This window comes from Oncorhynchus tshawytscha, linkage group LG06, assembly GCF_018296145.1.
Source record: "Oncorhynchus tshawytscha isolate Ot180627B linkage group LG06, Otsh_v2.0, whole genome shotgun sequence".
Lineage (NCBI taxonomy): Eukaryota > Metazoa > Chordata > Actinopteri > Salmoniformes > Salmonidae > Oncorhynchus > Oncorhynchus tshawytscha.
In genome coordinates this window covers 19,000,433-19,025,163 of record NC_056434.1, presented here as the reverse complement: position 1 = coordinate 19,025,163, position 24,731 = coordinate 19,000,433, and the positions used below count along the sequence as shown (strand labels likewise).

Sequence of the window (24,731 nt, the reverse complement as noted above, 5' to 3'; positions counted from 1 at the left end):
TGATGTTGGCTTCGTTCTGCAGTTATTATCTGAACCATTCTGACATCAGACCGTCGTTCTCACGTCCTCGGAACAGGAGGTTACATTTTTGTCAAGGCTTTATATAGTAGAGGGAGAAGGGTGTGTCTGAAAAGTTTTATAACCCATGACTCTTCACAGGGGCGGGCCACTGATTGAGCAGAGCCCTAACCTTATGAAAACCCAAATCTCTCATTTGGAAGCTAAAATTACATTTAATCTCTTCACCAATAATTTTATATTCAAACATTTAAATTGAACAACAATTCCATGTGAATCCGATAACTCTGATGTGTAGACTTTCCACTGTAGAGTTTATGTCATCCTATCATTGATGAGAATTGTCCCAGATGACAACTGAACTGACATCATATTCATTAAGTACCACCGCATATTTTCAATTGGTCAGATTACCAGAATATAGTTAATTTCCCCCCACCTTCTGATGTTCCCAGAATCTGTATGTTAACCAAGGGGTTTTCAAATTTCACATCAGTAGGGTAGAGAGAGGAAAAAGGGGGGAAGAGGTATTTTTGACTGTCATAAATCTACCCCCAGGCCAACGTCATGACAGTGCTTACCCGGCTGTTGACAGCACATGTGGCACTTTTCGTTTTTGGACTCTCCCAGACAGTCACACTGCTCCAGGCCGTACCTCACACACAGTGATTTAGCACAGTTCTGAGAAATAGAGGGAGAAATGGAGAGAAAAAGATAGGGGAGAGTGAAGGAGGGAGAGAGAGAGATAGAGAGATGGAGAAAGGGAAAAGGATAGGGGAAGAGGAGGGGAAGGATAGAGAGGGATGGTGAAATAGAGGAGAGAGGGGAGAAGACATAAAGAGAATGGATGAGCTCTAGCCTGGATGAGCTCTAGTACATTATGGCCACCAGTGAAGTCTCACAGACAAAAATGCAGGACAGGCCTGCTCATTTCCACAAATCCTAAACATCTGTATTCAGTTAACTTGTTCCTTGCTCCAGGTAGCCTCAGAAATGTGTTCTGGTCCAAATCTTATATTTCAGGATTTATGCCCCCATAGAGAGCCATACATATGTAATTTACATTGAAACAGTTGAGCAATCTTCACATTCAGAACAACTTTCCAAACTCAGAACCCCATTTATCATCTGAATGGGTGAAAACATTGAGTAAATGTACTCAAGTTGGCAACCAAGGACAACAGATCCTGTGAAAGTGGATACTGTTGACTTTGGAATGTCGTCGCAATGAGACAGTGGGTGCAATGGGTGAAAATGTTGAGTCATCGTCTGGCCCTCCTACGGTGCTCACCCCGTTGAGACACACCCGGGTGCCCAGACTGCATATGGTCATGTTGGCCTTGGCCACAGGCTCGGGGCAGATGGGGGAGAGACCAGAGCAAATACTCTCCAGCTGACAGTCTGACTCCTCCTCACAGCTGACCCCTGACGGTTTCAAGACACACGTTGGCCCACAGCACAGACCCTGACTGGGACTGAGGGGACAGACAGAAAGACAAACAGACAGATAGACAGAGAGACAGACAGGCAGGTGGGCGGACGGACAGATATACAAAGAGAGACAATTACTGGGTGTCTTTGTGGGCTATACTCGGCCTTGTCTCAGGATGGTAAGTTGGTGGTTGAAGATATCCCTCTAGTGGTGTGGGGGCTGTGCTTTGGCAAAGTGGGTGGGGTTATATCCTTCCTGTTTGGTCCTGTCCAGGGGTATCATCGGATGGGGCCACAGTGTCTCCTGACCCCTCCTGTCTCAGCCTCCAGTATTTATGCTGCAGTAATTTATGTGTCGGGGGCTAGGGTCAGTTTGTTATATCTGGAGTACTTCTCCTGTCTTATCCGGTGTCCTGTGTGAATTTAAGTATGCTCTCTCTAATTCTCTCTTTCTATCTTTCTTTCTTTGTCTCTCTCGGAGGACCTGAGCACTAGGACCATGCCTCAGGACTACCTGGCATGATGACTCCTTGCTGTCCTCAGTCCACCTGGCCATGCTGCTGCTCCAGTTTCAACTGTTCTGCCTGCGGCTATGGAATCCTGACCGGACGTGCTACCTGTCCCAGACCTATTATTTGACCATGCTGGTCATTTATGAACATTTGAACATCTTGGCCATGTTCTGTTATAATCTCCATCCGGCACAGCCAGAAGAGGACTGGCCACCCCTCACAGCCTGGTTCCTCTCTAGGTTTCTTCCTAGGTTTTGGCCCTTCCAGGGAGTTTTTCCTAGCCAACGTGCTTCAACACCTGCGTTGCTTGCTGTTTGGGGTTTTAGGCTGGGTTTCTGTACAGCACTTTGAGATATCAGCTGATGTACGAAGGGCTATATAAATACATTTGATTTGATTTGACAAAAATGTTTCATGGGTGATGTTATGTAACTTTATATATAAATTACCCATAGAAACAGATCTAGAATCAGCAAATTGCAAAGGGACAATTTTAATCCTACTACTGATTTTAATTGCGAAACTTTGGAACTGAAGTTACCTGCACTTCTTGCTAGGTTTCAGGCGACACTGGATGCCCACAGATTCCTTGGCACTGTGGCAGCAGAGGTCTGTCTCGTTGTGGCCCACATCACACTCCTCCCCCTCCTCCACGATCTGATTCCCACAGATGGGCTGATCACTGACTGACAGGACAGAACACATATAGCCACACACATTAGCTCATCTCAACACTGCTGACTCATGTAGATGTCCTGTGGTATCTTCATAAATGATTGGAATAAATCAGATCCAGAGAGAGAGAGATAGATACCCAGAGAGAGAGACACAGAGAGATACAGTGCCTTCAGAAAGTATTCATACCATTTGACGTATTCCATATTTTGTTGTTACAGCCTGAAAAATCAAAATGGATTAAAACTTTTTTTTATCCCACCAATCTACACACAATACTCCATAATGACAATGTAAAACACATTTTTATTCATTTTTGCAAATTTATTGAAAATGAAATAAAGGTATGTAATGGTAAATAAACTTATGTAATTAGATATTTCTGAGTCAATACTTTGTAGTAGCACCTTTGGCAGCGATTACAGCTGTGAGTCTTTCTGTGTCTCTAGGAGCTTTCCACACCTGGATAGTGCAACATTCACCCATGATTATTTTCTAAATTCTTCAAGCTCTGTCAAATTGGTTGTTGATCATTGCTAGACAACCATTTTCAGGTCTTGCCATAGATTTTCAAGTAGATTTAAGTCAAAACTGTAACTCGGCCATTCTTTGTCTTCTTGGTAAGCAACTCCAGTGTAGATTTGGCCTTGTGTTTAAGATTATTGTCCTGCTGAAAGGGGAATTCATCTTCTATTGTCTGGTGATACTTGTTGCCTTGTTGCAAACAGGATGCATGTTTTGGAATACTTTTATTCTGTACAGGCTTCCTTCTTTTCACTCTATTAGTTAGGTTAGTATTGTGGAGTAACTACAATGTTGTTGATCCATCCTCAGTTTTGTCCTATCACAGCCATTAAACTCTGTAACTGTTTTAAAGTCACCATTGGCCTCATGGTGAAATCCCTGAGCCGTTTCCTTCCTCTCCGGCAACTGAGTTAGGAACGACGCCTGTATCTTTGTAGTGACTGGGTGTATTGATACACCATCCAACGTGTAATTATAATAACCATGCTCAAAGGGATAATAAATGTCTGCTTTTTATGTTTACCCATCTACCAATAGGGGCCCTTCTTTGTTAGGCATTGGAAAACCTCCCTGGTCTTTGTGGTTGAATCTGTGTTGAAAAATGCATTGCACAACTGAGGGACCTTAAAGATAATTGTATGTGTGGTGTAAAGAGATGAGGTAGTTATTCAAAAATCACATTTAACACTATTATTGCAGACATAGTGAGTACATGCAATTTACTATGTGATTATGTGATTTTTACTCCCGAACTTATTTAGGCATGCCTAGTGGTTGAATACTTTTGACTTAAGCTTTTCATTTTAAAATCATTTGTAAACATTTTGAAAAACATAATTCCACTTTGACATTATCAGGTATTGTGTGTAGGGAAGTGATAAAAAAATCTACATTTAATCAATTAAATTCAGGCTTTCACACAACAAAATGTGGAAAAAGTAAATGGGTATGAATACTTTCTGAAGGCACTGTAGAGAAACAGAACACTACATACTATTGATGTCCTCTTTTCCACAGAGGAGGTCTGGTTTGTTTAGACCTACATGTAGAGCCTCACCCACAAAGCAGTCATCCTTCTTGACTTTCAGGACTCGGCTGATATGCTTGATGCTGCAGGGAGAGAACTTATCGTTGTTCTCCCGGACCTCATTGGTAGCGTGAGGGAACATCAAGAACCTGCCTTTCCCTCCAGAAGAACCCAGGTTCCCACAATCCAAACCTTCATCATGCTGAGAAGCAAATACAACACAGAACATAAAGGTTCTACTTCACAGTAGAATGAGCTCAAGAAGTTTTGTCTCCTTCTAGTACACGATTATGGACATTGGGGCCCTCGTATTCAAACATATTTATGTCAAATTCGATAATTTTCACCAGATGAAAAGGAAGTTATTACTGAACATCCTTTTTCATTCAAAGTAAAACTATTGGAGGGATTTGTATGGGGTGATTCTGAGAAAACAACTACTGAACTCATTGTTGTTACGTTCTGACCTTAGTTCTTTTATTATGTCTTTGTTTTAGTATGGTCAGGGCGTGAGTTGGGTGGGTTGTCTATGTTCCGTTTTCTATGTTGTGTTTGCGTTTGGCCTGGTATGGTTCTCAATCAGAGGTAGGTGTTGTTAGTTGTCTCTGATTGAGAATCATACTTAGGTAGCCTTTTCCCACTTGTGTTTCGTGGGTGTTTGTTTTCTGTCTCTGTGTCTTCACCAGACAGAACTGTTTAGTTTTCGTTCGTTCTCCTTGTTATTTTGTTTTTGGTGTTCAATGTTAATAAATTATCAACATGGACACGTACCACGCTGCATATTGGTCCGATCCTTCATACTCCTCGTCAGAGGAAGACGAATATCGTTACAATTGTAAAATAGTAAGAACAAATTATTATTTATAATGAGGGTTTGGCCTACCCTGGCCAAACCCTAACCCGGATGACGCTGGGCCAATTGTGCACCACACTATGGGACTCCCAACCACGGCCGGTTGTGATACAGCCTGAAATCAAACCAGGGTCTGTAGTGATGCCTCTAGCACTGAGATGCAGTGCCTTTGACAGCTGCGCCACTCGGGAGCCCCCAAGATGTATCCTTTATTTAACCTGGCAAGTCAGTTAAGTCAGTTATTTACAATGACGGCCTAGGAACAGTGGGTTAACTGCCTTGTTTAGGGGCAGAAAGACAGATTTTTACCTTGTCAGCTCGGGGATTCGATCACAGCCTTAAGACTAAAAATGACTCTCTTTATTGCTGGATACAAACGCTTGTTAACTTAAATGAAGGTCATTTTAAGAGAGAAACAAAAGTGCTGTGTCACTGTTGGCCATGGTTCTGGAAGAGGAATACAATGTTCTCATAACAAACGACACACCCAGGACAGCACATATAGATACAGCCCTGAGGCCTTCGCTGAATCTCTCCAAGACCCACTTTCTCTGATTATGTACCAGAACAAATGACGAGGTCCGATCGTTCATGTGTTTAAATCTGCTGTTGAGATGTTAATATGGACTGGGATTGTAATCACTTAGAACAGTTTAAGGGGCAAATAAACTATGTGTAGACAAATGACTGAGGCCACTTTGTTAGGTTCTTCTCTCACTCTTCCCTCTATCTCTCGGAGGGCCATGCTGTCACATTAAGGATAGCAAGAGGGTTTCCAGACACTATGGGACTATGGGAGAGAATATCATTACCAAAGTAGGCCAAAGGCCTGGCCCCCTCTCTCCCCTCTCTCCCCTCAGACCCCTTACCTCCCCCTTATCATACATCTCAGGTGAAGCAGGCCCTCTGATCTCTCTGTGCCCTATCCCATCCTCCATCTGGAAACAATGAGGCATGCCTGTCAGTGGACCCGGGATACTGCACCGTTCAGCCAAGAACCTGCTGGATTTATAAAAGGGCCACAGACCGACATGCTGTAGCAGAACTAATCTGTGCAGAAACGCCTGGAAAGAATCCATTGCTGCCTATGGAAGTGTGAATAACATCTCTGTGGGAGCAGGGTATAGGGAGGGGGATGGAATGTTGGCATTTGAGGCAGTGGGAGAAAGGTCGTAGATGGTGCTGCTGGTGGTTATGGAGGGAAAGTGGGTGTGTGGGGGGGTTTCTGTAAGGGGTACCAATAATGGGTGGCAGGTAGCCTATCAGTTAAGATAAGAGCATTGAGCCAGTAACCAAAATCACCGAGCCGATTAGGTGAAACATGTGCCCTTGAGCAATGCACTTAACTCTACTTGCTCCTGTAAGTCACTCTGGATAAGAACATCTGCAAAATTACTCAAATGTAAAAATGTAATGTTCTGCAAACAACACTTTTGGTGAGGGAGAAAATGTAAAAATATAATGTGTAAGCTAGTGTGCCAAGACTTTATAACATACAGTGCATTCAGAAAGTATTCAGACCCCTTGACATTTTGTTACGATACAGCCTTATTCTAATATATATTCAATTGATTGTTTTCCTCATCACTCTACACACAATACTCCACAATGACAAAGCTAAACCAGATTTTTTAAACATTTTTGCAAATGTTTAAAAGAATAAAATAATTTACACATTTACACACGTTTTCAGACACTTTACTCAGTATTTTGAACCTTTGGCAGCGATTACAGCCTTGATTCATGTGTGCTTAGGGTTGGTGTCCTGTTGGAAGGTGAACCTTCGCCCCAGTCTGAGGTCCTGAGCACTCTGGAGCAGGTTTTCATCAAGGATCTCTCTGTACATTGCTCCTTTCATCTTTCCCTCGATCCTGACTAGTCTCCCAGTCCCTGCCGCTGAAAAAGCTCCCCACAGCATGATGCTGTCACCACCATCCTTCTCCGTAGGGATGGTGCCAGGTTTCCTCCAGACGTGACGTTTGACATTCAGGCTAAAGAGTTCAATCTTGGTTTCATCCAACCAGAGAATCTTGTTTCTCATGGTTGGCAAGTCCTTTAGGTGCCTTTTGGCAAACTCCAAGCGGGCTGTCATGTGCTTTTTGCTGAGGAGTGGCTTCCGTCTGGGCACTATACCATAAAGGCCTGATTGGTGGAGTGCTGCAGAGATGGTTGTCCTTCTGGAAGGTTCTCCCATCTCCACAGAGGAACTCTGGAGCTCTGTCAGTGACCATCTGGTTTTTGGTCACCTCCCTGACCAAGGTCCTTCTCCCCCAATAGCTCAGATTGGCTGGGAAGAGTCTTGTTGGTTCCAAACTTCTTCCATTTTAGAAGGATGGAGCCACTGTGTTCCCCAGATCTGTGCCTTGACACAATCCTATCTCAAGCACTACGACATTTCCTTCGACCTCATAGCTTGGTTTTTGTTTTGACATGCAAAAATGTGTAAAAACCTGCTTTCGCTTCGTCATTATGGGGTATTGTGTGTAGATTAATTGTTATTAAATCTATTTTAGAATTAGGCTATAACGTAACACAAATACTTTCCAAATGCACTAATCATTAGTAATGCTGAGCGATTAGTGCTTTCAGAGATTGGTTCGATTAATAAAAATCAATCACGGATTTCGGTTTAGATTCTTGTTTTTTTTATACATTGAATGCACTAGACATTCTGTGGGTTGGATGCTGTAACAACACAGAATAAAACAATGAATAAAAGTCCCATGATGGTAGTGACTGAACATTACTGCTTATCACTTGTTAACCATCATGTATTCACGACTTTACTTTCATTTTTTTTATTAAGTCGTTGTGTATATTCTGTCTGCGGCTTATTCTGTCTGACAAAATCAAAATTTTAGTAGCAAATAAGGCTAAGTTTTTGGACTGCTGAATACCAACTATCAATCACTTAGGTCATTTATTTTTAGGTAGAGATACAGTACCTTGGGAAGCAACTGCTCACTGTCCATCTATCCCTCTACATCTCTCATCCTTCTGTATCTTTTATGTAACAGGCTAAAAGAAACACACAGACTGGACAAGTAGGTTTGCAATGGATTATGGTCATTGTAATTAATTACCACATTTTCTGCTCTAAACTATGTAGAATATTGGCCTGTTGGAAATTACTGTCACGCCCTGACCATAGAGAGCCCTTGGTTCTCTATGGTGTAGTAGGTCAGGGCATGACTAGGGGTTGTTCTAGCATGTATATTTCTATGTTGGTGCTAATATGGTTTCCAATTAGAGGCAGCTGTTTATCGTTGCCTCTGATTAGGGATCATATTTAGGTAGCCATTTCCCCACCTGTGTTGGGTGGGATATTGTTTATGTGTAGTTGCCTGTGTGCACAGGTCATGATTTCACAGTTTGTTGTTTCTTTATTGTTTTGTTTTACGGAGATGAAAAATATGTGGAACTATACTCACGCTGCGCCTTGGTCCGCTCACTACGACGTTCGTGACAATTACAACTCCCTTTTACATTTCACAGTATGGGCTTGAGCTAATTTATCTCTACAGAAACTGCACAATGTGCGCATAGAGCTCACATTAAAAAAAACGAACGAAATTAAATTAAGATAATTAAAATAAATAATAATAAGGTCAATTACATAGGTAAATTAGTTGTTTAAAAACAAAACAAATGCCCATATTTTGGTTAATCGCTCAACACTATACATTAGTCAATAAAGACCAACTTTTATAACATCGGCAGCAGTGAAGTGGATCATTTGCTGATTACTTCAGGAATAATGTAAACAGCCAAGTAGCGTTAAGTGTGCTCAATACATGGGAAATGCAGAACTGACAGATCATTGAGATTGGTCATACTGCATATACACACTCACAACAAATCCTGTTTTACCAAAGGCCAGGGCAGGAAGGTCTTCCTTACAACAACAAAAAAATACAAAAAAAACACGTGGTTTTTGGACAAGTGTGAAATTTCACGTTAACTTTTGACGTGTTTTTCCTTCACGTTTATTTTCACAAATGTCTGCTCTCCCATCCAGGGATTGACCAGGACCTACCCTGCTAAGCTTCAGAAGAAAACCAGCAGTAGGATATAGGGTGCTATGTTGCTGGAATGAATACACTAAAACTTGCAAATGAAAAAAAAAGGCCAGGGTAACATAACCAAAGATAGGGAAAATTGCAGGAAAGAAGGAGGCGTTTTATTTAATTATGCTATCACAAACATTTTTAAAAAGCACTGAAAACTATTTTTGGGTATCCATTTACAATTAATTTGCGCTTGCATTGTAAAATCACAGCTAGTTATGATACAACCTGGATTCGAACCAGGGCGTCTGTAGTGACGCCTCTAGCACTGAGATGAGGGGTGAGGCTGGAGAAAAGCAACCAATCTCAAATCAATAGACTACACTATGGATGCAAGGAGACAATGCCATCCATTATATACAAATTATAGTTTTAACCATGGTTTAAGGCTATACAATGTTTGTATACATTTCCTTTGTTTACAAACATTGGCGTAAATGTGGAGTTTTCTTTCATGTGAAACTGCAGATTTGAATTTCACATGTAAAAATCTAATCTGCAGTTTCATACATGAAAAACTTTCACACGTGACAAAGCAATTCCACATGTGAAAGTGAGATTTTCACATGTGGAGGTTTCTTACATGTGAACCTGCAAATTATATTTTCACATGTGATTGATTTTCATATGAGAACCTACAATTCCAAATGTGAAAGTGAGCTTTTTTTTACCATGTGAAACGGCATATCTGATTCTCAGATATGAAGGTCTTAACATGTAAAACTGCAAAAACATGAAACCATATTATTCTCCTCACGTGAAAACTTAAGCTCAACATGTGAAAACAGCTATTTCACATACTGTCTGAACTCCAAAACATAAGAATGCCTTTGAGCACAGGGGTTCAAATCCTGCAACGAATTAATGCAGAGAGCTGCAACACGACCGGTACAACAAAAAAAGGTAATGTGATGAAATGACATGTATCAGTAAAATAACACCAAATATCAGTAAAATAACAAGTAAAGGAAAGTGCTAGGACTCCAATGGGGGTAAAACATTAAGGATAGCCAAGGGTGATACTGTCCAGAACTCACAGGGGCGCCCAGGCTGTGGCCCAGTTCATGGGCCAGGGTGAGCTGAACGTGTTGGGGGGGCAGGTACTGGCCGTAGTTCTGCAGCGTGATCAGGCCCGTGTTCAGACTGGCGTTGCTACCATCCCGCATGAGAGTGTGTCGCGAACAAATCCCTCCCCAGTTCCCTGAAATATAAGGGAAAAGTAAGGAGAGTAAAGATAAGGTATGAATAGGGTCTAGACTTGATACTATCATTTAGGTGAAAGGGCAATTTCCTTGGCAGAATGTGTACAGTAGACAACATGTTCAGCGCAGTAGAAATAAAGCGTGAGAAACCTCAGCTGCACTGGGTTGCTTAAAGTCATGAATGTGTTAGTTGTTACTAATGTGCCATTTCTACTGTAATAGCTGTGTTATGGCTGTCCACCCTTCACTATATTGCTTACAGTATAGGTTGCATACGTGACCTTGACGTTTCTTTTTAACACCACAGGTTGAGGTTGTCCCCAGCCCCCTAAATATCAATGAAAGTATGGACAGTATGGACATTTATCATATATGCACAGTCACTTTAACTATACATTCATGTACATATGTACATACTACCTCAATTGGCCTGACCAACCAGTGCTCTCGCACATTGGCTAACCGGGCTATCTGCTTTGAGTCCCGCCACCCGCCAACCCCTCTTTACGCTACTGCTACTCTCTGTTCATCATATATGCATAGTCACTTTCACCATATCTACATGTACGTACCACCTCAATCAGCCTGACTAACCAGTGTCTGTATGTAGCCTCGCTACTTTTATAGCCTCGCTACTGTTTTTCACTGTATTTTTACTGTTGTTTTATTTCTTTACTGACCTATTGTTCACTTAATACCTTTTTTGCACTATTGGTTAGAGCCTGTAAGTAAGTATTTCACTGTACGGTCTGCCTACACCTGTTGTATTCAGCGCACGTGACAAATAAACATTCATTTGATTTGATTTGACAGGCCAGAAGGCAGGCTAAGTTCTCACTGGGGCAGATAAAAGCCTCACGGCCAGATGGGTCTGTGTATCGGTGACTTGCCTTAACTTGTTGGCTTATATAATGCTCCTGCACTGCATGCGATCCCACCGGCCACCAATTACAAACAGCTGGCCTTTTCCTCACAGAATGCAGTACTGTGACATCATCTTTCAGCTAGCCCACCACTCATTTCAGAGAGGCACGTTTTGTTACAGTATGTGGATCGTAGAAAAGCTTTGGTCATGGAACTGACATGGGCTATAGGAGTTGGGAGTTTACCTTGGCTTTAAAAATATATATATTTTTTGTTTATTTTATTTTTTCACTGTAACCTTTATTTAACTAGGCTTGGCTTCACAGTAGGCACTAGATATATTTGCAAAGGAGCACAGCCACTATTGCCACAAGCAACGGATATTTGCTTGAGGTGGTTATATTGAGCGAAGGACAACACTTATGTACAATTCTATTGTTCCCCAGGCAATATAACCACCTCTAGTAATACATCTCCCACTACTACTACACTACTACTACATTACCTTTATAGTCATATACACTGAGTGTATAAAACATTAGGAACACCTGCTCTTTCCATGACATAGACTGACCAGGTGAATCCAGGTGAAAACTATGATCCCTTATTGATGTCACCTACATCCACTTCAATAAGTGTGGGTGAAGGGGAGGAGACAGGGTTTTTCCATTCTTAGGGATAGCCCCCTTTTTCAATTTTCGCCTAAAATGACATACCCAAATCGAACTGCCTGTAGCCCTGAATCAAGGATATGCATATTCTTGGTACCATTTGAAAGGAAACACTTTGAAGTTCGTGTAAATGTGAATTGAATGTAGGAGAATATAACACAATAGATCTGGTAGAAAAAAATACAAAGAAAAAAACAACCAGTTTTTTTCTACCACCATCTTTGAAATGCAACAGAAAGGTCCCAGTTCCAGCCATCACTCGGAAATTGTATGAAATTGTTTGGTGCACAAAATTATAGTAATTGCCCATAATTCTGCACCTTTGGATAGTTGTACTTCCAATTTTGATCATCATATAATTTGCGTGAAGAGAAGGCGGAGAAAGGTGGAGAAAAAGGGTCCAGAGGGCGGGCTGCCTTCTGAGAATTCGTAGGAGATCGAATAAACTCCTACTGCCTTCCATTCTGCTAGCAAACATGCAATTTTTGGAAAATAAAATTGATGACCTATGTGGAAGATTTAACTACCAACGGTACATTCAAGACTGTAATATCATATGCTTCACCGAGTCGTGGCTGAACGACGACATTATCAACATACAGCTGGCTGGTTATACGCTATATCGGCACAATAGAATAGCGGCATCTCGTAAGACAAGTGGCGGTCGACAATGTATATTTGTAAATAATAGCTGGTGCACGATATCGAAGGAAGTCTCAAGGTTTTGCTTGCCTGAGGTAGAGTACCTCATGATAAGCTGTAGACCCATCTTTCTACCAAGAGAGTTTTCATCTGTCTTTTTTGTAGCTGTCTACATACCACCACAGACTGATGCTGGCACTCAGACAACACTCAATGTATTCCGCCATAAGCAAACAGGAAAACACTCACATAAAGGCAACGCTCCTAGTGGCCGGGGACTTTAATGCAGGGAAACTTAAATCGGTCTTACCAAATTTTTATCAGCATGTTAAATGTGCAACCAGAGGGGAAAAAACTCTGGACCACCTTTACTTCTCACACAGAGACGCATGCAAAGCTCTCCCTCGCCCTCCATTTGGAAAATCTGACCATAATTCTATCCTCCTGATTCCTGCTTAGAAGCAAAAATGAAAGAAGGAAGCAGTGACTCGATCAACAAAAAAGTGGTCAGATGAAGCAGATGCTCAGCTACAGGACTGTTTTGCTAGCACATACTGGAATATGTTCTGTGATTCCTCCAATGACATTGAGGAGTACAACACATCAGTTATTGGCTTCATCAATAAGTGCATCGATGACGCCGTCCCCACAGTAACCGTACGAACATACCCCAACCAGAAGCCATGGATTACAAGCAACATCCACACTGAGCTGAAGGCTAGAGCTGCCTCTTTCAAGGAGCAGGACTCTAACCCGGAAGCTTATAAGAAATAGCGCTATGCCCTCCGACGAACCACCAAACGGGCAAAGCGTCAATACAGGACTAAGATCGAATCGTACTACACCGGCTCTGATGCTCGTCGGGTGTTGCAGGGCTTGCAAACCATTACAGACTACAAAGGGATGTACAGCCGAGAGCTGCCCAGTGACACAAGGCTACCAGACAAGCTAAACTACTTCTATGCTCGCTTCGAGGCAAGTAACACTGAAACATGCATGAGAGCACCAGCTGTTCCGGAAGACTGTGATCACGCTCTCCTCAGCCGATGTGAGTAAGACCTTTAAACAGGTCAACATTCACAAGGCCGCAGGGCCAGATAGATTACCAGGACGTGTACTGCGAGCATGCGCTGACCAACTGGCAAGTGTCTTCACTGACATTTTCAATCTCTCCCTGTCCGAGTCTGTAATACCAACATGTTTCAAGCAGACCACCATAGTCCCTGTGCCCAAGACCACTAAAGCAACCTGCCTAAATGATTATCGACCCATAGCACTCACGCCTGTAGCCATGAAGTGCGTTGAAAGGCTGGTCATGGCTCACATCATCACCATTATCCCAGAAACCCTAGACCCACTCCAATTTGCATACCGCCTTAACAGTTCCACAGATAATGCAATCTCTATTGTACTCCACACTTCCCTTTCCCACCTGGACAAAAGGAACACCTATGTAAGAATGCTATTCATTGACTACAGCTCTGAGTTCAACACCATAGTGCCCTCAAAGCTCATCAATAAGCTAAGGACCCTGGGACTGTCCAACATGTCTCTGGACATACTACATACTGTCACAGTCATACTCTGGACCTAGTTTTGTCCCGTGGAATAAATGTTGTGGATCTTAATGTTTTTCCTCATAATCCTGGACTATCGGACCACCATTCTATTACGTTTGCAATTGCAACAAATAATCTGCTCAGACCCCAACCAAGGAACATCAAAAGTCGTGCTATAAATTCACAGACAACACAAAGATTCCTTGATGTCCTTCCAGACTCCCTCTGTCTACCCAAGGACGCCAGAGGACAAAAATCAGTTAACCACATAACTGAGGAACTCAATCAAACCTTGCGCAATACCCTAGATGCAGTTGCACCCCTAAAAACTAAAAACATTTGTCATAAGAAACTAGCTCCCTGGTATACAGAAAATACCCGAGCTCTGAAGCAAGCTTCCAGAAAATTGGAACGGAAATGGAGCCACACCAAACTGGAAGTCTTCCGACTAGCTTGGAAAGACAGTACCGTGCAGTATCGAAGAGCCCTTACTGCTGCTCGATCATCCTATTTTTCCAACTTAATTGAGGAAAATAAGAACAATCTGAAATTCCTTTTTGATGTCACAAAGCTAACTAAAAAGCAGCATTCCCCAAGACAGGATGGCTTTCACTTCAGCAGGAATAAATTCATGAACTTCTTTGAGGAAAAGACCATGATTATTAGAAAGCAAATTACGGACTCTTCTTTAAATCTGCGTATTCCTTCAAAGCTCAGTTGTCCTGAGTCTGCACAACTCTGCCAGGACCTAGGATCAAGAGAGACACTCAAGTGTTTTAGTACTATATCTCTTGACACAATGATAAAAATAATCAAGCTGCATACTAAACCTTCAAGCTGCATACTGGACCCTATTCCAACTAAACTTCTGAAAGAGCTGCTTCCTGTGCTTGGCCCTCCTATGTTGAACATAATAAACGCCTCTCTATCCACCGGATGTGTACCAAACTCACTAAAAGTGGCAGTAATAAAGCCTCTCTTGAAAAAGCCAAACCTTGACCCAGAAAATATAAAAAACTATCGGCCTATATCGAATCTTCCATTCCTCTCAAAAATTTTAGAAAAGGCTGTTGTGCAGCCTTCCTGAGGACAAACAATGTATACGAAATGCTTCAGTCTGGTTTGAGACCCCATCATAGCACTGAGACTGCACTTGTGAAGGTGGTCAATGATCTTTTAATGGCATCAGACCGAGGCTCTGCATCTGTCCTCGTGCTCCTAGACCTTAGTGCTGCTTTTGATACCATCGATCACCACATTCTTTTGGAGAGATTGGAAACCCAAATTGGTCTACACGGACAAGTTCTGGCCTGGTTTAGTCGGAAAGATATCAGTTTGTCTCTGTGAATGGTTTGTCCTCTGACAAATCAACTGTAGGTTGATTTCCTCAAGGTTCCGTTTTAGGACCACTATTGTTTTCACTATATATTTTACCTCTTGGGGATGTCATTCGAAAACATAATGTTAACTTTCACTGCTATGCGGATGACACACAGCTGTACATTTCAATGAAACATGGTGAAGCCCTTTTTTTTTCCATCTACGTAACATTGCAAAAATCAGAAACTTTCTGTCCAAAAATGATGCAGAAAAATGAATCCATGCATTTGTCACTTCTAGGTTAGACTACTGCAATGCTCTACTTTCCGGCTACCCGGATAAAGCACTAAATAAACTTCAGTTAGTGCTAAATACGTCTGCTAGAATCCTGACTAGAACAAAAAAAATTGGATCATATTACTCCAGTGCTAGCCTCCCTACACTGGCTTCCTGTCATGGCAAGGGCTGATTTCAAGGTTTTACTGCTAACCTACAAAGCATTACATGGGCTTGCTCCTACCCATCTCTCTGATTTGGTCCTGCCGTACATACCTACACGTACGCTACGGTCACGAGACGCAGGCCTCCTAATTGTCCCTAGAATTTCTAAGCAAACAGCTGGAGGCAGGGCTTTCTCCTATAGAGCTCCATGTTTATGGAATGGTCTACCTACCCATGTGAGAGACGCAAACTCGGTCTCAACCTTTTAAGTCTTTACTGAAGACTCATCTCTTCAGTGGGTCATATGATTGAGTGTAGTCTGGCCCAGGAGTGTGAAGGTGAACGGAAAGGCTCTGGAGCAACCAACCGCCCTTGCTGTCTCTGCCTGGCCGGTTCCCCTCTTTCCAATGGGATTTTCTGCCTCTAACCCTATTACAGGGGCTGAGTCACTGGCTTACTAGGGCTCTTTCATACCGTCCCTAGGAGGGGTGCGTCACTTGAGTGGGTTGAGTCACTGATGTGATCTTCCTGTCTGGGTTGGCGCCCCCCCCCCTTGGGTTGTGCCGTGGCGGAGATCTTTGTGGGCAATACTCGGCTTGGTCTCAGGATGGTAAGTTAGTGGTTGAAGATATCCCTCTAGTGGTGTGGGGACTGTGCTTTGGCAAAGTGGGTGGGGTTATATCCTTCCTGTTTGGCCCTGTCTGGGGGTGTCATCGGATGGGGCCACAGTGTCTCCTGACCCCTCCTGTCTCAGCCTCCAGTATTTATGCTGCAGTAGATTGTGTCGGGGGGCTAGGGTCAGTTTGTTATATCTGGAGTACTTCTCCTGTCCTATCTGGTGTCCTGTGTGAATTTAAGTATGCTCTCTCTAATTCTCTAGTTCTCTCTTTCTTTCTCTCTCTCGGAGGACCTGAGCCCTAGGATCATGCCTCAGGACTACCTGGCATGATGACTCCTTGCTGGTCATTTATGAACATTTGAACATCTTGGCCATGTTCTGTTATAATCTCCACCCGGCACAGCCAGAAGAGGACTGGCCACCCCACATAGCCTGGTTCCTCTCTAGGTTTCTTCCTAGGTTTTGGCCTTTCTAGGGAGTTTTTCCTAGACACCGTGCTTCTACACCTGCATTGCTTGCTGTTTGGGGTTTTAGGCTGGGTTTCTGTTCAGCACTTTGAGATATCAGCTGATGTACGAAGGGCTATATAAATACATTTGATTTGATTTTTGACTAAACACCTCCCTCTGCAACTGGATCCTGGACTTCCTGACGGGCCACCCCCAGGTAGTAAGAGTAGGTAAGAACACAGCTGCCACACTGATCCTCAACACAGGGGCTCCTCAGGGGTGTGTGCTCTGTCCCCTCCTGTACTCCCTGTTCACTCATGACTGCACGGCCAGGGCACAACTCCAACACCATCATTAAGTTTACCGATGACACAACAGTGGTAGGCCTGATCACCGACAACGAAGAAACAGCCTATAGGAAGGAGGTCAGAGACCTGGCTGGGTGGTTCCAGAACAACAACCTCTTGCTCAACATGATCAAGACAAAGGAGATGATTGTAGACTACAGGAAAAAGAGGACCAGGCATGCCCCCATTCTCATCGAAGGGGCTGTAGTGGAGCAGATTGAGAGCTTCAAGTTTCTTAGTGTCCACATCATCAACAAACTAACATGGTCCAATCACACCAAGACAGTCGTGAAGAGGGCACGACAAAACCTATTCCCCCTCAGGAGACTGAAAAGATTTGGCATGGGGTCCACAGATCCTCAAAAAGTTCTACAGCTGCACCATCGAGAGCATATTGACTGGTTGCATCACTGTGTGGTATGGCAACTGCTTGGCCTCCAACTGCAAAGCGCTACAGTGGGTAGTGCGTACAGCCCAGTACATCACTGGGGCAAAGCTTCCTGCCACCCAGGACCTCTGTACCAGGCGGTGTCAGAGGCAGGCCCTAAAAATTGTCAAAGTCTCCAGCCACCCTAATTATAGACTGTTCTCTCTGCTACCGCACAGCTAGCGATACCGGGGGCTTCTAAACAGCTTCTACCCCCAAGCCATAAGACTCCTGAACATCTAATCAAATGGCTACTCAGACTATTTGCACCCCGCTGCTACCTGTTGTTATCATCTATGCATAGTCACTTTAATAACTCTACCTACATGTACATATTACCTCGACTAACCGGTGCCCCCGCACATTGACTCTGTACCGGTACCCCCCTGTATATAGTCTCGCTATTGTTATTTTACTGCTGCTCGTTAATTACGTGTTACTTTTATTTCTTATTCTTATTGTATTCGGCACATGTGACTAATACAATTTGATTTGATGTGATGATTTAGTGACTGCAAAGAAAATTACTTGCAGTCACTAAATCATGATGATCAAAATGTATCTACTGGGATTTTCTGTTTTGTCTGCTTGGAGATAAGTATGGGTGTGTTAATCTTTTTGCAAGCACATTTTTTACCGTATAATATAGTTTTGATTAATGTTTTAAGAAGGCAACTACAATTACTGTTTGCAAAAGGCCACAGAGTTCTGTGTCTTGTGGACACAGTCCTTCTACAGTCATGTGAGTCTGATTTCAGTCTGGTGCAAGGCAGTGTGTGTGTGTGTGTGTGTGTGTGTGTGTGTGTGTGTGTGTGTGTGTGTGTGTGTGTGTGTGTGTGTGTGTGTGTGTGTGTGTGTGTGTGTGTGTGTGTGTGTGTGTGTGTGTGTGTGTGTGTGTGTGTGTGTGTGTGAGAGGAGGTCGCAAAGGATGCATGAAAGTCTCTCTCTCACGCCCCTCTGATCAGCCAATCAAAGGCGGCCCAGCTAACAATGTGATGGAAACACCCAAGGTGCTCCACCCCCTGTGGGAACAGGTCCCCCCTTCCTCACATACAACAATAATAAAACAGAGAAGGCTTTGTCACATTGTCCTTAGAATGGCAGCACTGTGTGTTTCATTGATGACATTCCTGAGGTGTTCTGCAAAGATTATTTGTTTCCGTAAAACACTTTACCCACAAAACCTGGGGTATTTAAACAGGTTAAGTTAGGTCAAATAAGACGCATATCAGATGTGGAAAGGTCAGATGAGATTTTGGCTTCTAGAGAAGGCATTGGACAACTTTAATTGGAGATGCGGCTGTGATTGAGGAGCAGTCAAAATTAAGGAATGTGTGGGTTTGTATGTGTGTGTAATGCGGTAGTGTTTAGGAGGGCAGCGGGGCTGTTTTTATGCTTGTGTCGGTGTGTGTGTCTCTATTGCTTTCCAGACCCTGCCTCTCACCTGTCTTGCCCTCCCATGCCAGCCCCAGCACTCCACTGTAGTCCCTGTTGGTCAGCAGGTAGGACAGACAGTAGTTTCCCCAGTTACTCTCAGAGAACAGACTGAGCAGCTTCTCTGGGCCGAGGAAGGGCCGATTCAGGGGGTTGGTCTCATCCTCCTCTCTCATGACCTATAGGAGACACATTGGCAGCACCTGAGGATGCTGCATTATTTCTATAATAGCTCTTCCCAAAATCACCCATAAAGGAGCCTTTGAGTCCAAGAAGGAGAGAAAGAAAGGGAAAACATAACTAGTTTGTGAATTGCACATATCAAGTTGCTAGCTTAGCTTCATTAATTTAGGAGTAATCAAACTGTAGTATCAGCACATCTAAAGTGGATAAGCCTTGAAACACAGAACATTGCAGCCATTGTGAATGAGTGGAGTTCTTACACTGAGTGATTTCACTTTGAAGTTGATTAGCTTGAGACCGTCAAAGTCGGCCTTGTCATAAATATCATTCACCGCTCTCACATAGGAGGCAACCTAGGACAGGAGGACACAGAGACAAAAGATGGGGAAGATTCTCATAAAACAGCTCACGGTGTTATATACACTGCTTCTCTATAGAGGACATTCTACTTCGCTGCTTATGGAGAGTCATTGCAGAACAGTGAATATGGCATTAATACAATTCATAATCTACTCCACAAAGCTATTTAATCCACTGTATTTTCAGCATGGGTGGGAGACTGGTGACATTGTACCCTGCATACCTTACACATGCAAACCAGTCACATGCTAACCAGTTCCTACAGAACATAGTATAGAATCCCTTTTCTTCTGCAAACAACAACGACGCACAGGGTGAACTTTCCATAAATATTTATGCTTCGGAGTGAGGAAACAGCAGCCTTGTCTCTGTCCTGTGAGAATGGGGTCACAAGTGACAACAAGAGCCATATTTACACGCAGATGACATCAGTGCATCATTTACAATGCTTGATTTAAAAATAAAGACATCCAGTGCCCACAACAAGTGCCATGGAAAACATAAATCGTCACGAGTGGAAAGAATCTGGCTAGGTCAGGAGAGGTGAGAAGACAGGAGCAGATGGCGTGGCTGCCATGTGCCATTAAAGCTGACAGGGAGATCACATTCACTTACTGAGTGGGTTCAAAGTGTTTGAGTATTTGTTATTTAAATACAACGTTCTGTGTAATTGATTATTTAAAAAAAAAACTGCCAAAACAAGTACTTTTATTTGAGTATTTAAATGGTTATTTGGTCAACTAAATTGTATTTGCAAGTATTTTCAAATACTTATTTCAAATACAATTTTCAAATACCTGGGTTAAATGCATGGGAGTGTATTTGAGTCAGTATATTTTTGCATTTTCCAATACTTTCCAAGTGCATTCCCAAATACATTCCAATATTCAACTACTTGTTTTCATATAAAGGTTATGTGAATACTTGTTCTTAAATGTATTGAATAATGATTGAAGTGCCTGAAATAGTATTTGAACCCAGGTCTGCTGAGTGGACATCCTATTTTCTCTGGACTGGAATGGTCCTGTGTGACTTCATAGCAGAGGTGGTCAGACTTTCGCAAACCTAGTTTACTCCAAACATAAACTACGCATAGGCCTAGTAGTTTTTCATACAGTATAGTGTACAGCATCCCAGCAAGTTAGGCAAGCAGCGGGTGGACAGGCAGGCTGTTTGGCAGGAGGTCACGATGAGCCTTTGACCCAATCGGTCCACCAGTTATGCCAGAGTTCACTACAGGTCTATGGGACTGGGCCTGTGTCATGGGCATGGAGGCCCAAAGTCACACTACTCACTACTGGTGTCAAAGACTTGGCTGCAGCCATCTTGGCAGCCCCTGCTGCCATAGTAACAGTGCTGGGCATGGCCATGGTGTTACTACATACCGATGGGTGTAGCTGGCACAGAAGAGATAGAAGGCATCCAAATGGCACTTAAACCTGTGTTGATATGCCATCAACATTGGGTTAATTTAGTCATGTGGGGTAGTTAGAGTTTACAACTGGCACACCTTCTTGGCACCTACAGTGGGGCAAAAAAGTATTTAGTCAGCCATCAATTGTGCAAGTTCTCCCACTTAAAAAGATGAGAGAGGCCTGTAATTTTCATCATAGGTACACTTCAACTATGACAGACAAAAAAATCCAGAAAATCACATTGTAGGATTTTTTATGAATTTATTTGCAAATTATGGTGGAAAATAAGTATTTGGTCACCTACAAACAAGCAAGATTTCTGGCTCTCACAGACCTGTAACTTCTTCTTTAAGAGGCTCCTCTGTCCTCCACTCGTTACCTGTATTAATGGCACCTATTTGAACTTGTTATCAGTATAAAAGACACCTGTCCACAACCTCAAACAGTCACACTCCAAACTCCACTATGGCCACTATACTCCACTCTCATCTTTTTAAGTGGGAGAACTTGCACAATTGGTGGCTGACTAAATACTTTTTTGCCCCACTGTATGTCACCCTGACAGCTCTCTCCTAATCCTTCCCAGTGTAATGCCACAGCAGCTGTGTGGTCAAGAGAGGAGAGGGCTTGAAAGTTGGCATAGAGCAGGTGGTTTTCTGCAGGCACTGACTGCATAACCACCACCAAATACGATGACTCTGGCCTTTTACAAAAGTTTAACATAAAGAGCAAATTAATTAACTCATATTGTACATACCAAATGGAATTCCAAATTGTCTCATAATAATCTGTTTAATCCAGTCATCTGACTGAATAGCAGCATTGAACTATTGTTGACATTTATATTTTATTAAATCTAATTCATCCTGATGGTCATGACATTTTGTCAGCCAGTAACTGTCATGCAAATAACTGCTGGTCTCACGGTAATTGACTGTTAATGAACATTAACACATTTATCATCTCCAGGCTTCCAGGCATAGCCTACAAACCACTAATGTGAACCTTTTGGAACACCTACATTTAAGAAATGTTCCTGTTTTAAAGCACATTCTCTGCAGTTCTACACATTTTGCCATGGGGGCGGGGAGAGAATTTTGCAAATTTATAACACATTTCATGCAGTTCTACTCATTTTGCTTTGGAGAAGAGATATTATTCGCAGTTTTAAAGCAAGTTTTTTCAGTTCTACACATTTTGCCATGGGGTGGAGATTGTCACGCCCTGGCCATAGAGAGGCTTTTTATTCTCTATTTTGGTTAGGCCAGGGTGTGACTAGGGTGGGCATTCTATGTTCTTTGTTCTATGTTTTTGTATTTCTTTGTTTTTGGCAAGGTATGGTTCTCAATCAGGGACAGCTGTCTGTCGTTGTCTCTGATTGAAAACCATACTTAGGTAGCCTGTTCCCACCTGTGTTTTGTGGGTAATTATTTTTCCGTGTGTGTTTGTTTGCACCTCGGTTGTGTCACGTTCTTTTCTGTTTACCTATTTGGTTTTTTGATGTTTCGGTTTCACTTTCATTAAAAGATGTGGAACTACATGCACGTTGCGCCTTGATCGATTTATGACAGGGAGTTTGAGGATAGCGAGCGTGACAGAATTACCCACCACAAGAAGACCAAGCAGCGTGCGTCAACCTGTAGGAGGAGTTGGACCGGGGAGGAGAGAATGGTAGAAGACAAGACCAGGTCACTGAAGCACGAGAGGCAGCCCCAAAAAATGGAAGCTATGCGGTCGAGACCGCCGGTGCGCCTCCACGGCCCTGTGTATCTGGTGCCTCGGCCAAGGAAGAGGCCGCCTGTATGTCTCCCCAGCCTGATGAATCCTGTGTCTGCTCCCTGAACCAAGTCTCCCTCCTGTCCGGAGCTGCCAGAGCCGCCCTCCTGTCTGGAGCTGCTAGAGCCACCCGTCAGTCCGGAGACGCAAGAGCCGCCCGTCAGTCCGGAGGTGCCAGGGCCGCCCGTCAGTCCAGAGCTGCCAGGGCCGCCCGTCAGTCCGGAGCCGCCAGAGCCGCCCGTCAGTCCGGAGCCGCCAGAGCCGCCCGTCAGTCCGGAGCCGCCAGAGCCGCCCTTCACTCCGGAGCTGCCAGAATCGCAGCCCCTCAGTCCAGAGGCACCAGACTTGCAGCCCCTCAGTCCAGAAACGTGGGTCTCTACATGGGTCTTCAGTCCGGGGCCCGCTGCAAGGGTCCCCACTCCAAAGGCGCCACCTAAGTGGGCCAAGACTGAGGTGGAGCAGGGTCCACGTCCCGCACCCGAGCCGCCGCCGTAAAGAAGGCCCAACCGGACCCCTCCCTTTAGTCAGGGTTTTGCGGCCGGAATCCGCACCTTTTGGGGGGGGGTACTGTCACGCCCTGGCCCTAGGGTGGGCATTCTATGTTCTTTGTTCTATGTTTTTGTATTTCTTTGTTTTTGGCCGGGTATGGTTCTCAGGATAGTGAGCATGACAGAGACACTATATTTTTGCAATTTTATAACACTTCATGCAATTCCACTCATTTTGAGAGAACAATTTATGTTTGAAAGTAAATTTCCTGCAATTCTACACATTTTGCCATAGGGTGGAGAGAAATGTTTGCAGTTTTAAAGATAATTTCCTACATTTTGCCATGACTTATGCCATGTTAATGATATCTGAGTGAGAGTGAGGGCACCTGCCCTGAGTGCTCGGTCGGTATTCGGACATGATTACTAAAAGTTTAGATAATTGGCTAGACTAACTTTCCAATCATGGTGGGGTTGTTCAAAATAGGGGAGAGTTGTCTAAGTTTTAATTTTGCTTTGGAGAGGGCTGTGTGTTTTTTTTATTGGACACAGGAGAGGAGAGTGTGTTTTTTTCTCTGGTTTACATTAGCCCTTTTGCAGGTTTTACTGTAAAATTTCTTCCATCCTTGCCAAATTTCCTCATATGCTTGCATTCGCCACCCCTATATCAAGGTGTTGTGGTACAGCCCTTATGCACTTTGCTTTTCCGTGCGCTAACTTTGACTATTCTAACTTTTTGATGTTAACTTTTACTATTCTAACTTTTTCTGTTTCAAATATTTTTTATTGAACACACACAAGAATGGTGTATAGGTATACAAGACAGGTATACAATTCTTATCTAAACATAAAAGAGCAGACAGGAACAACAAAAAAACAAATAATACAAAACACGACATACAGAACAAGGACATGTAGAAAGAAAGAGGGTAAATGTCACCCCCACTTATCCCCCCTTTATCCCCCCTCCCAACTGCTCAGGTGACAGGGCCAGCACATGCTGCCCAAAGGTAGATTTAGATATTACAATTGAGAGTGCGTTAATAAGTACAAATTCATAGTGCCGACTTGTCCAAGTAGGAGAGGAAAGGCTGCCAGATTTGATCAAATGTTGATAATTTATTGTTCAGAATATATCTAATTCTTTCTAAGTGTACAGTGTTTGCCAATTCACTGAGCCATAATTTGGTAGAGGGAGCTTCCCTCCTTTTCCAAAACAACAAGATTCATTTTTTTTTGCCGAAATGAGACTGTAAGAGATGAGTTGTTTTGGGGGGTTGGTTAATCCGTTTAGGGAATCAGACACTCCCAGGATTATCAGAAGCGGGTCCGGGTCTATTAAATTCTCCAGAACTTCAGAGAGGATCCCAAAAATTCCACACCAATAACCATGCAAGCTAGAGCATAGGGCAAAGCAGTGGAGTAG

At 43.2% G+C, this 24,731-nt stretch overlaps 1 protein-coding gene across 1 annotated transcript in view; it reads right to left on the bottom strand.

Annotated features, from left to right (window-relative positions):
- si:ch1073-396h14.1 (disintegrin and metalloproteinase domain-containing protein 10) overlaps positions 1 to 24,731 on the bottom strand; it is a 62,818-nt gene that overhangs the window by 5,931 nt on the left and 32,156 nt on the right. The window contains exons 7-13 of the mRNA XM_024423231.2: positions 19,527 to 19,619; positions 19,094 to 19,262; positions 10,146 to 10,309; positions 4,219 to 4,390; positions 2,503 to 2,647; positions 1,310 to 1,493; positions 600 to 699 (exon numbers count right to left, since the gene is read on the bottom strand). Coding sequence (XP_024278999.1) covers positions 600 to 699; positions 1,310 to 1,493; positions 2,503 to 2,647; positions 4,219 to 4,390; positions 10,146 to 10,309; positions 19,094 to 19,262; positions 19,527 to 19,619 — 1,027 coding nt within the window. The remainder of the gene's footprint in view (positions 1 to 599; positions 700 to 1,309; positions 1,494 to 2,502; positions 2,648 to 4,218; positions 4,391 to 10,145; positions 10,310 to 19,093; positions 19,263 to 19,526; positions 19,620 to 24,731) is intronic.